Source organism: Falco rusticolus, chromosome 6, assembly GCF_015220075.1.
Source record: "Falco rusticolus isolate bFalRus1 chromosome 6, bFalRus1.pri, whole genome shotgun sequence".
Taxonomy (NCBI): Eukaryota; Metazoa; Chordata; class Aves; order Falconiformes; family Falconidae; genus Falco; species Falco rusticolus.
The window spans coordinates 62668831-62684136 of NC_051192.1; the positions used below are offsets into that span (position 1 = coordinate 62668831).

Genomic DNA, 15306 nt, shown 5'->3' on the forward strand with positions numbered 1-15306 from the left:
GCCCTCAGTAAAAGGCATCAAATGTTTTGAAAAAGGCTCTCTAGCTCACACGGTGAATCACCTTACGGTGCCTGCAGACTCCAAGCAGAGTGCATCCTCGGGGGATGGTGGGAGGGATGCCGTGAGGCAGACACTAGATTATACCCCTGGCATACATACTAATGCTCTAGTTGTCCTTCCTGCAGCAGCCTTCAGCAAAGCTGGGCATTGCGCTCTGCTGGAGAGCTCGGGAGCTGCCAGGCACCCAGCAGAGCAGAGGTGGGCAGCAGAAAGGGAACCAGCCTCCCACAAAGATTGCAAGCTATGTTTGGAGGCGAGAGCTTCCAGCATGCCAGCCAGGGCGCTTTGATAGGATGAGGGGTAACAGTTTTAAACTGAGAGAGGGTAAATTTAGACTAGATACTAGGAAGAAATTCTTTGCTGTGAGAGTGGTGAGCCACTGGCACAGGTTGCCCAGAGAAGCTGTGGATGCCCCATCCCTGGATGTGTCCAAGGCCAGGCTGGATGGGGCTCTGAGCAACCTGGTCTGGTGGAAGGTGTCCCTGTCCATGGCAGGGGGTTGGAACTAGATGGTCTTTAAAGGTCCCTTCCAACCCAAACCATTCTGTGATTCCATGGTCAGTGCCGTGCTCTGACCACAGAGCCAGCCCACACAGGACGGCTCACCACCATCTGTCTTATTCTCATACTGTGCAGAATGGGATGGTGGCACTCAAGTCCTCAGTCTGCCCAAGGACTGTCAGGGACTGTGCTCCTCCATCTGCGACAAACCCGCACCCAGCAGCACGCTGAAACTGGGAGGGTGGCAGTGGGGTTGGTACCCAGGGAGGCACAACTGCACAGCTTTAACTATCTGGTGTCAGTGTAACCCTACTTATGGTCCATTCAGCGAAAACAGGACACTAGATCATTTTCAGGTAAACAAACACCTTGAAGAAGTATCTAAGCCCGTAACTAATTTCAAGAGAGATTTCTTTAATTAATTGCTTTTTTTAAAAAAAAAAAAAAATTGCACTATGAAGATCCCTTTGCCACATCTCAGGCAGTGCATGCTGACATCCCACCAGCCGAATTATCAGAAAGTTTATTTTCATTGTATTCCTCTATAACCATCATCAAATCACAAATACTTGTAAGACAAAAAATTACTTGGTTTGCCAGTACTTCCTGCCCCTAAAACAATTCTGCTGAAATTCAGTAGGGTGCTGGAGAGTCTGCCATTAATCATTTTAGAAACTACCCTCCTGTGCAATAGACACAGCATAAGACAAGGTAGCTGACATGGGGTATGAGCTAATGCTATTAATCCCCATTAATGCAACAGCAAAAGGCTATGTATATTAACCAGATAACTACATTTTTAATCTAACAAAGACAAATGCTACACATCTTGTGTTGCACCAGCCTAAAGGGTAAGAAAGCCTCACTGGCCAGCTGGCTGTCTATACCTACCTTCTATTGCTATTATTTTTTAAGTGAGGCAAAACCACAGTTGCTGAGAGGACTAAAGAGAGTAATTTTTCAGGTAATCATGAAAAATTCCCTTTTAGTACATGAAGAAATATCACCACTTCTGAGCTTAGTGGCTTCCATGAGTTCAGGGGGTTTCTTACCTGGCCGTGCAACAAGATTCCAGCTGAAAGGTTCAGGTGGTGAAAGCATTAAAGCCCTATTTTTTAAATTACTCAACCCAAGACCTTAAAAATCAAAACCAATGAACCTGAAACTACCAAACCGGTTTGCACACTTACTCAGACTCTCGATTTTACTCAAATCTGGGTTTTTCCTAAACAAACAAAGGCTTTGAATCCTTTTGTTTCCCCCTTCATAGATGCCCTTTCTGTCTAACAGCACTGCAATGGATGCTGCTGCTTCTTGCAGAGCTCTGCCTTTCAGTAGCCCAGTAAATGGGCAGAACTCTTCCCCAAAGAGCAACTGAGAAAACCGATCAGCAACAGAGCAGTTTTAGGAAGCGAGTTGTCTTTTACCTGGTGGGTAGCCATCCTGTGAAATCTCCTACGAGCTCCAAGAATTCAGCCGGGAGCTATAGGCAGACCTGAGTGGGGAAAACAAAGCTGTGACGTGATCTGTGCTTGGGTGAGAGGGCTGGAAAGAGCAAGGAAGAGCAGCCAGTCACCATAACCACAGCTCCTTAGGGCAGGAGGTCTTTGTAGTCCACCTCTGTCTCCGGGACCCTGAACGCCAGTTCTTTTGCCCAGTGTACATGAGGATGGCCCCCATATGTGTGATTCTGCCAGCACCCCATCGCCAAGACCTCTCAGAGCAGAGCAACCACTAGTTCCCTGATGCATCACATCCAGCACCCTGCTGTCATCTACTCGCCTTCACAACACTAGAGGACAAAAGAGGGTGGCACCCTCACCAACCCGAGGATGCTCTCCCCCAGCCTCCTTCCTCCGAGGATCAAACCGCAACAAACTTTCAGCCAAACTATTTGCAGACACACACCGTGGGAGCTGAGACAGAGCCACTGCCCCGGAGCTGCCACCGGCAGAGCTCCATACCGCACTTGGCCGGCAAGGTGGAGCAGCAGCTGCCTGGCACAGATGGCATCCACACCAGGGGGAGGGCATCCACACCTCGGGGAGGGCATCCACACCTCGGGGAGGGCATCCACACCAGGGGGAGGGCATCCACACCTCGGGGAGGGCATCCACACCAGGGGCTGGTTTCCCTCCCGCCACACACACTCGGGACACGGTGATTACTTGCGCAGGGTGAAGTGGGTTTATCTGAAAAATGACAACCAACAGAAATCACTCTGAACTTGTGAGACACTACAAGGGAGAAAATGAAACCTAAGGTATTCTTCCCATCTAGGAAAACCTCTCCCAGGAAAGGGTATGCTTCAGCTTCCTCAGGTTTTCTGCACGTGTAAGATGTGCCCATGGCTTCTGCACACATCAGGATGCAGAAGTCACCAGATTCCCTTCTCCTGTTCAAGGACTGAAGCAGAAAACGAGGAAGGCTGCATTTGACAGAGGATGAAAACTATCTGGAAAGAAAATGCCTCAGTGCTAACGTACTGGCTGCAGGGAAGGTAATCCCAGAGATTGCATGGACTGAGAGCAGATGTGGCCGAGGCCTTGCAGCTTCCTCCTGAACCATCTCAGTCTTTCCTTAGCCTGTAGGTTGCCAGGGTTTGAGTCATGATTTACTCTTTCTGCACACATGGAAGAAGTTTGCCTTCTCACGGCCATTGCCTGCCTGCCTCAAGCTGCCTTGTCAGACTTGAACGGAAGGTAAACAGGCAGATGGGCTCACAGATTAAACTTCAAAACCGGTTAGAAGATTTATCCCAGCAGATGAACTCAACCTAGGTGCAACCCTGAGGCAAAACTCAGCTCACGAGAGATGACAAGCGACGTGCCACCTTCGTCATTCACAGGATGCTGAGCACAGCTTTCACCAGAGCTGCAGCCTAAGCCAGAGGAGCACACTGAGCCTGCAGCCACACCGCAGCACGGGCCGCCTCTGCCCACCCAGCACCGCAGCTTCGGAACAGATCCACGCTTCCAGTACCCTCACTGCAAGTGGACCGGTGCTCAGGGGTCTGTGAGCAAGGTGAGGCAAGCTGCTGCTAAACTGAAGGGTTGGCTGTGTAACCACACAGAGGAACGAATGCTGGTCTAACTGCAAAACGTAGCATTAGCCCAATGGACACCTCTTTCCCTTTAGAAAAATTGATGGTTTTTATGGATGTAGAATGGCTACAAGACAGAAAGACTTTTGCCTGCACAATGCCTGTGTCAGCACAGAGGTAGAGCTGGGAAGGCTTCCTCACATGTGAACCATTTTCTCTCACAGGACGAAGCTGTTCCAGACTCCAGCCCCACCTGGATGATTACCGAGTGCACCTCTTGGCTGCACGCAACAGCTCACACCACAGCTTGGTTTCTAAGGAAAAGCAGAACCATGAGCACAGAACTGTGAAATCCATTGTAGTGTTTCATGTAAGCAAAGCAAGGGAGACAATATAAAAAAAAAAAACCAGCAAAAAGATTACACGTATTGTTTAGGATGTAACTTGATGATCAGAAAAATCTTCCCTGAAAAACAGTGGTAGGAACAGACAAGTAGGACATCTTCCCCTGGAAGACAAAAGCATTATGGAGACGTCCAGAGCCAGGGGCTGGAGGTTGTGCTACTCTGCCAGAGCACTGATCCTGCAGTAAAGCCTTCCAAGCTCTGCTGAGGGGGAAGTACGACCATCCATGGGATATTTTCATCTTCAGCACATTTGCCAGAACAATGTGCCCTCCTGCAGACAACGCCTTGAGTCACCACTCCCCGTTCGCTCCGAGGGCTCTGACTGCAGAGGCTGAGTCACCTCGCTGTGGAGGGCTGTGACAGAAAGCTGGCATCGTTACATCCTCTCTTCCCCTTCTCTTCCATTAAAACGTGACCCTGCTAGAAATAACCATCACTGCGGTTTGGGAACTGATCAGCAGGGAAGAAACAGCAGAGATACTTGAAAATCTAAAGTAGTCACTGCTGCTGTCACCATCGCCAGCTGAGACCTGGAGGTGACACCCCAGCCTGCCAGAACACAGGTATGAGGGAACAGGAAGAAGCAGGGCTACTGTAGCCATCTTTTAAGGCAAATTCTCATCTCTCCTTTATTTCCAGCTTTCATGCCATGCGCAGCTTGCAACAGTAACAGAGCAGTGCTCCGACCATCATCACCTTTTGCCGATAGCTTCTGGAGGCCATGCTAGAACAGTTATGCACCCCGAGGCTCTTGTTTTCAGACAGCATGCAAAAGCCCCAAGCCCTGGCATTCTACAAGATACACAAGCAGCATGGCACAAAATTATAAACGGACAAGCACTGGTCAATTTACAACAGGATCCAAAAAGTCCTGCCTCTACAAGTAAACTAGCAAGCCCCAAAGTCTTCCACTGGCCTAGATATATAACGTAAGGCAGATGGATTTACATAGTTCTGGAATGGATATGTATGAAACCTGAAAATTCACAATTTTTTGATTTAAAACCAGTCACATTGCATACTTTTTATTTAATAAAAGTTAAAAACACGTACAAAAATGCGATTCCATTTCTTTAAAATATAGGCTCAAAATAAAGACTGAACAATAGAGTTCAGGCAGTAAAGTGCAAAGAGAGCAGCTATCCCAGTCATGCTTAATCCATAAATAACCCTTACACAGCAGGAAGGAACAGAAAGAGCAAACAGAGCAGAGGCAGCCACACCGCCGCTCAGCTGTTCATGCACATCCACAAGAGCCGCAGGTCCCTGCAGGTCCCAGACAGGGGTGGCGGAAGGCAGCGCATGCCTCGCAGGAGCGGGCTGCAAGGAATCACAGGCCAGGCAAACTTAACAAAGAGGGAGCTGTCGCTTTTCTGCATCGTCACACACGTACACAACACATTGCTTTTAAATTCCGTATTCTCCAGCCCACCGTTGCCCCCACCATAATGCAACAAACTGACGTGACAAATTACTGAATTATGACATGAGTTTCCAAACCGTTTTGCTCACGCGAACACCATATGTGGTTAATCTGTAAAAAAACCTAAGTACTAAATTGGCTATTGGACTGAAACAGAACACACTTCCCCCGTTAAAAGCATGCTAAAACGGCATCCAGAAGTCAAGCTGCTTGTTCTAAGGGACTTCTGAGCAAAACAAATGAACAAAAAAATAGCAATGTCTCTTTCTTCACCACGTGAATTTGGAAAACTGCATACTGACAGAGTAGCAACACTACAAGCACCCACTTTACCAGGAAGAGGGGGTTCAACCAAGCCCTTTGGAGAGTACAAAGTGAGGTTTGCACACGCACACACACTCATCAGCACTACGCCATGGTCGGTGGGATTGCAGCGTGTCGAGCGAATAGGGTGTGGACATGGTAAAGGTCAGGCACAAAAACTTCAGTACACTTAGCACAATACTCCCAATATAGTGCAGTTTGAAAACTTTAACTACCATTACTTAAGACTATAGATTTAAGCATTAAAAAAAGGGATATATTCTGCTTTCAACTAAAACAAGTCTCTGCCAATTTCAGGGGCGGGCTAGCTGAGATCAGCAAGTCTGCACTTACACAGATGAGAACCGTGCTTTGCCCACAGTGGGAAGCAAGACCAGAATTTCAGAACAACAAAGCAGCGCAAGAGATAGTGCATTCCTAGTTATCCACATTTTACATATCAAGGAAAAAGTCCTCCTTGGTGCTCAACTAAATTTCAGTGCAGGAGTGGCTGATGGGAGAAGAGTCCAGAAGGAATAAACACTACAGAAATATTTTGTGCAGCAGGTGTGCCATCTCCCAGCAAAACAACACCCGGTGCTTCACAGCACAACAGCTCCACTGTCAGCCCTGCTACAATACGTATGCACATCCTGCCGCACCACGGAAACTGAGCAATACAACTGTGCTGTGGGCATTTTTTATTATTCATACCATGCCATTACAACACAGCACTCCTGCAGCCAGTGATCCCACTTCTTAGCCATATCTACATTTGGTGTAAAAGAAAATCCAATCAACAGGGAGAATATCTCATTTAATAGAAAAGGGTGATTTTATACAAAGTACTGTGGGGAAGTATAAGGCCACATGAAAAGCATCATCCAGTTGACACGGTGGCTACTTCTTAAGTCAAGACATGATTAGTACTTCCCCTGGTGCTTTGATACAGGTAAATGAAAGCCTTGAACAATTTCTTATAAGGTGCACAAGCATCCACGATACATTAAAAAAACCTTAGTTTCCTATTTCTCCAGTACTCAAAAAAAAAAAAAAAAAAACAAACCCAAAACAGAGACCCAGCTAATTATTCATGGGTTATCTTGCCATTTTTGCACTTTCCAGAAGATTTCGATATGCTGGTTTAGTAGGACTGAAAGTAAACCATAATTTTTAGTGTCAAAGTTTCTAAACACTGCTTGTGCTTCTACCTCCATCACAGAAGTATGGCTCCTCCAGACTTTGCTCCAGCAGAGGATGGACTCAGGAATGCCCAGCATGTCAAACCTTTACCAAAAGTCACAACAGCTTCCACTTGCAAAGGGTATGAATTTATAAAATGTTGAGGATTTCAACACTTGTTTTCTGAAAGAAAGTCATGCTGGTTTGGTTTGGTTTAGAAATGATGACACATTTCGATCTCAAACCCCCAACGTCACCTGCGTAAGAAGGGTGTAACATCACCAGCTCACTGCAGGATCTGGATCTGCAAGTGTGAAAATCCCAACCACTATGGGTTATCAAATATTATGTGTTTACAAAACAGTCTGAATGCAATTCTTTAGGTTTACTGAGAAGGAGTTTCCAAAACTCTGGGTCTCATCCTGCACACCCCTACTAATGCAGGCTAAGTAATTTGCCTGTATATCAAGACCAAAATGAATAAATACAAAATATATTTGGTATAGAAAATACTAGTATAAAAATTAAAAATCACCCTGTTTTACTGTCCATCAAAATATTAACAGCAAGCATTACATTTTTTTAACCTATTGCCAAAATCATTTCCAAAGAGTTCTGCTTTCTTGAAGTGCTGGTGATTGCATTTGCCCAAGTACTGAAAGAAACAAATAGGGAAGGGACGAGGGAATATATGGTAAGATTTCTCACATAGCATTATTGACAGAGGACCTAAGCTGAAGGAAAATAAAGTATGCACACACACGAAGAAAAGAAGCCGTTGTCAGTTCTGTTGTAGCCATTAGAGCTCTTCCTGATCTTCAGCAAGTTTGTAGAGAAGGTGCTTCCTCACACTAGCCCTGACAGACAGATGACGGTACAGGGATGAGCATACTCAATCCACTGCTGCTTTTCGGTTTCTCTACTGTGGCAATTCGGTTGAGTTTGCCAACCTCTGCCTGCCAGCTGGGGATCTTCTTTGTGCTCATATGGCGGCGGGTGTGCTTTGTCAAGTGATCGCTGCGCATGAAGCGACGCTCACACACAGGACAAGCAAACTTCTTCTCTCCCGTGTGAGTTCTACGGTGGCGTGACAGTTCATCTGAGCGGGCAAACTTCTTGTCACAGCCTTCCCAGTTGCAGCTGAAAGGCTTTTCTCCTGCAGCACATAAAAGAAGCATAACTTACTTCTGAGAAGCCTGCTATGGTTTTATCAAAGAACTAACTTAAACGCTGCCTTGCAAAAACTGATGAATTCCATGGAACCGCTCATGTGTGCACTCAATATTAGCTTAAGCTCAAGTTGTGTTCCAGAGGAAAGTTACAGATACCATTTCTACTTATTCCCTTATATCTCTTTAAATGTTCTTCAATCAAGTCTGGTTTAATTGTCCAAAACCCCAGTTTAAAGAAGAAGATTCTTCACGAAGCTACCTTATCAGCTGACTTGAACTAGAAGCAAGCCCCATGCCACCACAGCTATATGGCTGCTGCATGTCATCAGCAAATACCGCAGGCAAACATATCTGAAATAAGAACAGGATCGCAGGATCCTGGAATCCAGCCTCAAGAGTCCCACTGCTCCAGTGATCCAGTCTGATACACAAACACCCCGCCCCAGCGAGTTCTACTGAGGAATGGCCTGCCCTGCCATCCCCACAGGGCTAGATCCCAAGACAGACTGGGGAGGTCTGCACACCCAGGAATGACAGCAGTCAGGACGGCCGTCCACGTTACCTTCTGCTTGTCCTGGGCCACTGCTTAACATCAGACCTATCCTAAACAACGTGATCTACCGCCTGCAACCCCCACCCCTGGTAAAGCTCAAGATAAACATCTACCATGTGACCCAAATTTATGGTAACGTTTTGGAGCAGGACAAAAGTGTCCAGCAGAAAGAAACCCCCACAGAAGTGTTGTTCTTATTTCAGATATTGAGAGTAAAGTTCTACATTTGGTGTATGTGTTATCACCTAACTACCTGTGCACTGGGAAAAGAAAGCTGAACTACTCTGCCTCCTGATCCTGTAACACGGACTGGCTAGTAAGGGTCAGTGTGGTTCACCTCCCATAGATGTCCTGGGCTTGATCACCATATGGAGGGACACAGAGCTTCCCTATTCAAAACCAAGACATTTGTTGTTAGTCCATGTCTATCCTGTAGCTCCAGGTTAATTCAGCAGCCTGCAGCACTTACTTTCAAGCCAGAAGTAGAAGCAGCATTCTACCACTGAGCTCTGGTTTACAAGGATTATCAGCTTCCTGTGGGGTTTAAGCTCTTTCCCCAAAGGAACTGTAAAGACAAGCTGGCAAACTAATGCAAATCCTGCCAAAGAAGCTGACATCCAATAAACCAGTGTCTGTAGGCCAAGGGAGGGTGGGGAAAAAAAGCCAAGGACAAGCAAAATTAGACACTTTTGAATGAGCTATTCCATACCAATCTCCTGCTATGCCTATCCTTCGACATCAGGAACAGTCCCTGAGAACGCAAATGTTTTAACAGAATCTGGAGCCAGAAAAAGGGTAAGTAACATACACGTATACGGTCTCCACACTGACCAGATTTTATGGAGCAAATCAGCTCATGTGTAATTACAATTAGTTTTCATTTGCCTTTAAAATTCCTTTTCTGCAAGTGAATAAACTGCTACGCTCCTGTAGCAGCTCTGCTTCCTCACACAGCTGCCCAAAATCTAATGCATTCCCATTTAGCCTAAACAAAACTTGGGGAAAACGTGCAGTTTCTGACTTCCTCACCTTTCTTTTACTTGTGTAACAATTTAAGACCAACTACCTCTACTATGGTTTGCTTATACCAGACCTTTCCATGCCCCCAAAAATGGGACTCGCACAATTCATTTCGATCGAGTCCAGACGGCAGGATTCCACTCAAACCTAAACACACACACACACACAGAGACAGCAAAGCTCTGCTCCAAGTAAAGCATGTGAAATTCAACTAACACTATGGGGTCAGCTGAGGTCTCAGAACAAAGTCTGTCTTGTTTTGCCTGCCCACAGAGAATGAACATTCCTCCCGTCTCCGAGATAGGCAGAAGTTTGCCGATCACCTGCCTCTTCCCTTTCCCACCCTCTCCCCCCAAAACCCATGCATTTCAGCACCCCAACACAAGCCAGAGCTGGAGTGCCAAAGGACGCGTGCTGTCATACGTACCAGTGTGGGTGCGAAGGTGGGCTTTGAGGTGGGAACTTTTGAAATAGGTTTTCTTGCACCCAGGAAAGTTGCAAACGTAATTCCTCCGTCTAGAAAAGTCCACCTGGGGGGCGCAGCTTTGACCAGAAGTGATGAACACAGGAGCAGGGGCAAGGGGCAGTAACTTGGTGCTCCCAACAGTCATTACTGTTTGTGGGCACTGCGGTGTCTGTGTGACAGCAGTCTGTGGAAGAACCAACATGACGGTCCCCTGAGGCACAGAAGGTCCCATGAGGACAGGCTGAGAGAGTGGGGCTGTCTGTGGTAAAATAGGTTTCATGGGAGCTGAGACTGCTGGAGTAGAAGGCTTGACGTAGGCATTGATCATACTGCTTTGCCCATTTAAAGGGATCATCTGACAGAGAACTTGGGGGCTTGAAACAGGGGCAGGTGTCACCGGGGTAGCTCTTTTTAGCAAGTCATTCTCACAACTCTTTGGTAAGTGGGTCTGTGGCGACATGGGCCGGACTGGTAGCTGTCCTTTATTGGTCACAGTATCACTGGAGTCGTGTGTGCAAGGCTGATGTACTGGAGAAGTTTTGTTAATTAAATCATCCGCAGCACACATGTCCTGTGGCAGTCTGGAATGTCTTCGGTCATCCACTCCACACCAGTCTCTGGGAGTGCTGTAGCCTGAAGTTACCTTTGTCTTCTCTTGCACAGCAGGAATGTGATGGTAAGCCGAACTATCACCTGTGTGACGTATGACACTTGTTGCCATGGCCCTGCAAGGCTGAGGGGTGAAGGATTCCGATATCACTGGCTTCTGACTGCACTGTCGCTCCATGTTGATAACAGATGGCTTGGTTATGGGAGAGGCACCGGTCGCTGATGTGACTGAGCAGGCAGCTGTGCTTGCCATGACAGTCCTTGGTTTGGAATAAGTGACTTGTGAGGAGAGGAGCATAGCAGCTGATATCTCAACAAAGTCAGGGCTGTGCGGAGGGGTCATGCACTGCAAAACAGACAACGCCATTATACAGCAGTGTAACTTCATAGCATAATTTTTGACTATCTTTACAGTGAAAAATAAAATTACAGCCCCTCACCAGAATCCCAGAACCTGTCTCTTAGGACAAACTGATTAAAGCATACAGTGGCCCATCTGATGGCCATTCTGAATGTGCTCAAAAGAAAATTAGTAAAAGAAAGGCAATGAGGCAGCTGTAAACCTGCATAAAATATTGCATGTCTACTCACTGCACTATGACAAACTCTCCCATTCCTTTCTCCTCAGCAACTGGTGCAGCCGTAAGAGGTACGAGCGCTCTGCTGTTCACAGAAAACAGGCTAGAAACAGACAGCAATATTGTACTTTTTCAATTTCAGACTTCCAGGAAACCCTAGATATTTTATCAATGATTACCTCATCAGCTGGTGGCTACTCCAGAGACAAAGGCAAATGGAAATGCTCTCTCTCTTCTTCATCCATTCTCTCTATGCTCTCCTGCTGCCACCACCTCTCCTTCCTCCTTTACCTCTGAAAACTCACACCTGTCTCCTGTGCTGCTCAAGAGACAGTAACAACACTGAGCGGCAGGAGCATGAGAGAAGTCCATCAAGCAGGTGCCATACTGTCTCAGACTCTTTTCCCCTATTATTCCCCTTTTTCCTGACATAACTGCACACTAGAAGCCCGCTGGTTGAAAAGGGCCTTAACCATCCGAAACCTGAAGAGCACCAAGCCCTTTTTTAATACCTACTTTTGCTGCAACATAAATTGCAACAAAAAAGAAAAAAAATAAAGTGATTCAACCGACATTACTCAGCCAGAGTAGACCAATGCTCTGGAGAAATAACAGACTACATGTAAAAACTCATAGCACAGAAACTAATTAAATTGTCTATTTCATAATGGTAACCTGTACTTTCTCTTATAATGACGAGAGTGAAGCCAATTCTTACTCAGTGCCCCAAGAAACCTACAACGGCCACACAGACAGCATCCCCAACGTACCTGCCAAGTGTAAAAACAAGGGCTTTCATGTCTATGTTTAACAAGGGATCAAGCTCCTGCATTTGCCATTCCAGACACATCAGAAAAACCCACATTCACCATGCCCGCCTCACTACTCTGCGTGCACACACAGAGCACTGGCTATACTACAGCTATTCCACACAGGGACACATGAGCAAGCTGTCTTTTCTAGCCAAATCGGAACATTGAAGAGATGTAACATCCAGATGCCAGGCTTATTTATTTTGCATTCATGTTTTTCTTACCAGTGTAGATAAATAGTCCTTTGGTAATTCAGACGTAGTCTCAGCGTGCATTGTGAAATCACCAGAATCCGAGAAGGGCGTAAGTGGCCTTATCTTTAATATGTCACCTTTCTGTGATCTTTGACCCCAGGAGCTCATACAAACAAGCGCTTCAACAGCTTCAATGTCGTTCTGCTCCAAGGTGCTGCAGGTAGACCTTTCGCTGTCATGACGCTGCCTTTCACGGATAGACTCATAGATGTCCACGATGTCAACCTAAATGCAATTGGATTACTGGCTATTAGGACAGGTCAGAATACAAAGCCAATACCACCCACGTACTGTCTGCTCATGATGAAGGTCATCTGAAACAGATCCCATGCCCGCAGAAAGGCTTTTACCAACCCGCTCAACTCCTAACCCTCCCCCCACCAGCTCATCTCCACTCCCCTGTTACTCTTAAAAAAATAAAATTTAAATAGAAAGAAGTGTGATTTGCAGGAAAGGAACAGATATGTATATAGCTCACATTTCCAGAATTGCTGTCCCAGATTACACTTCTCTGAATGAACACACCCTGTGCTTGCATACACGCGAAAAGAGGGAAAAAATCCTGACTTCCAACTTTGTTTAGACAAGGCTGTTTCCTGGACCCAAAAGATGACTGCTGGTCAGCACTAACTTAATTCTGGTAACGTTTTGAAGATAAATTTCAGCTGACAGTAAGACGCTTTAAGCTATGACCACTGACTAAGTACCACATCTTGCAAAAGCATTTTCATCTTATTTTTGTCAATAGGGAAGCCAGGGTGGGGGGAAGGAAGGGGGGAAAGTGGCCTTCAAAGTGCAGTGGGAATTGTATGTATTGTACTTCAGAAAGTCATGACGCTACATAGGTGCTGAGTATCTCAAGATGCACTATGAGTAACATGAAGACAAATGTAGTCATACCGATTTGTTTCCAGCTGCAAACATCACATAAAATTTGTGTGTGCATGTGTATGCATGCACGCAACACACTTGACTCCTCTGCAAAAGGATACCCAAACTTCATAAAGCTTCCACAGCACTTGGCAGTGACTCCAAAAGCTACGTAGCGTGGCTGGTTTATCGCTCACGTGCCAGCTCAGGCTCACCTAGACATCCAAACTCTTCCAGTCTTTAGGCACACCAACTAACTGTGAAGGCTGGGATTCTGCATGGACCCAGATTCTTGAGCCTACTGCTGTTACACAGAGTGCTTACAGACTGCAGTGAAAAGGTTCTAACTAAAAAGACACCGCCACACCGTTAGCACGTTCTAAAGCCCTAGAGGGAACTATACTTGTTGGGCGACATCACTTACACACCTAAGTCAGCGAGTTTTGTTACAGAGTCAAGGAAGGAGGAATGATCCTGGCTCAACAGTGTCACAAAGATGCAAAGCTGCGTGCCATTGCCTCCCCTATAGGGACCTGCACGGTAAACACGTTCAACATAATGAATACAAAATGCACTCACAGAGGACTTTCACCTAAAACATGTACCAGGCATGGAGATGTCAAGACTGGGGAGCAGGATGGGGTTCAAGTGACTAACGGTTCTGAGGGAGACTCCTAAGAATTTCCACTAAAAGCAATGGGAACGGGAAGGAGGGCAAAACCCGATGCGGGCTGCAAGCCCGGACCCAAGCGCGCCTGTCCCACAGGAGCCACCGCAGGGCAGGCTGTGCACCCGGCTGCCCCAAAGCCTGCCACCGCTCCCCGCAGCGTGACTGCAGGCAGCCAAGCCAGCAGGTTCATGTCTTCCAAACGCACGTTTCAGGAGAGCAGCTGTCCCTACAGTTACATGAATATATATATATACACACACACATACACAGCCCGCTTCGGAAAAGAAAACCTAAAAAAGCCCCTTCTCAGGGCGAGCGCCGCAGCACGGCTCCCCCGCCGCCAGGGGCACGGCTCGGGGCGCCCGGCCGCCTGTCCCCGCGTCACCCCGCCGGCCGGGCGGCGCCGCTGCGGGGCGGATGGCGGGAAGGAAGGGAAGCAGCAGCAGCAGGAGAAGGAGGAGGAGGAGGAGGAGCGGGGGGGGGAGCAGCTCCCGCCCCGCCACCGCCCCCACAAAGGCCGCGGGGGGAGCCCCCCCCCTGCAGGTGACCGGGGCACACCCGCCCCTGAGGGCTCTGCCCTGGCACCGCCGCCCCCCCAGCGGCAACGGCACCGCCCGCCCGCCCCCCGCGGCGGGTAACGGTCCCAACCGACCATCCCCCCCCGCCCCCGGGCGAGTAACGGTCCCCAGGGGCGACCGACCCGCCGCGGCCGTGCCGGTCCCCGCGCCCCTGCCCGCCGCAGAGCACGTGCCCGGGCCGGACCGGCGCCAGCTGCCCGCGGCTCGGGGCACCCGCCGCCCCCCTCCTCCCTCCGCTCGCCCGCCACTTACCGCGGGCGCATCTCCCATCTCCGAGCAGGGTGAGCCGTGCATGGCGCAGCTCCGGCGGGCGGCGGCGGTGTGACCGGGGAGCGGCGGCAGCGCGCGCACACACACACAGAGCAGCAGCCGCCGGCGCCGGCTCCGCCCCCTCCCCTTCCCCCGCGCGCCGGGGGACCCGCGCCGCAGCGCTCCCTGCGCCAGACAGCACGGGCGGGGCGGGGGGGGCGGGGAGCGGGGGAAGCGGGGCGGGGGGAGCGGCGGCTACTCGCCAATCAGCGCCCGCCTCGGCCCGCGCCCGGCCAATGAGCGGCGGCTGCCGGCGTGATCGCGGCGTGCCGCGGGGCTGCCAGCGGGAAGGGCGGGCGCGTGGGCCCGGCCGGCGGCGGGCGGGAAGGCAGGGCGGGGGCGGGGCCGGGGAGCGCGCGCTGGAAACTGGGGGAAAGGTCGGGCTGGGGGCGGGGCGGGGCGGAGGCCGGGAATGCCCGTGCGCGCGGTGGGGGTGTGGCGGGGCGGGGCGGGACGCGGGGGGGGGCGCGGCTCCCACCCCCCCTCAGCGGTGCGT

The 15306-nt window shown here is 49.0% G+C and overlaps 1 protein-coding gene across 2 annotated transcripts; it reads right to left on the bottom strand.

Annotated features, from left to right (window-relative positions):
• Nucleotides 1-7712: 7712 nt before the first annotated feature.
• On the bottom strand, nucleotides 7713-14902 carry KLF11 (Kruppel like factor 11). Of its 2 annotated transcripts, XM_037392411.1 has the most exons (4): nucleotides 14754-14902; nucleotides 12354-12608; nucleotides 10092-11085; nucleotides 7713-8075 (listed from the first exon to the last, which is right to left on the bottom strand). In XM_037392411.1, the coding sequence occupies exons 1-4, from the start codon at nucleotides 14793-14795 to the stop codon at nucleotides 7771-7773; spliced, it is 1596 nt and encodes a 531-aa protein (XP_037248308.1). In that variant the 5' UTR covers nucleotides 14796-14902; the 3' UTR covers nucleotides 7713-7770. The 2 variants fall into 2 exon arrangements, with proteins under 2 accessions (XP_037248308.1, XP_037248309.1); XM_037392412.1 differs by lacking the exons at nucleotides 12354-12608; nucleotides 14754-14902 and adding an exon at nucleotides 11331-12344.
• Nucleotides 14903-15306: the final 404 nt, after the last annotated feature.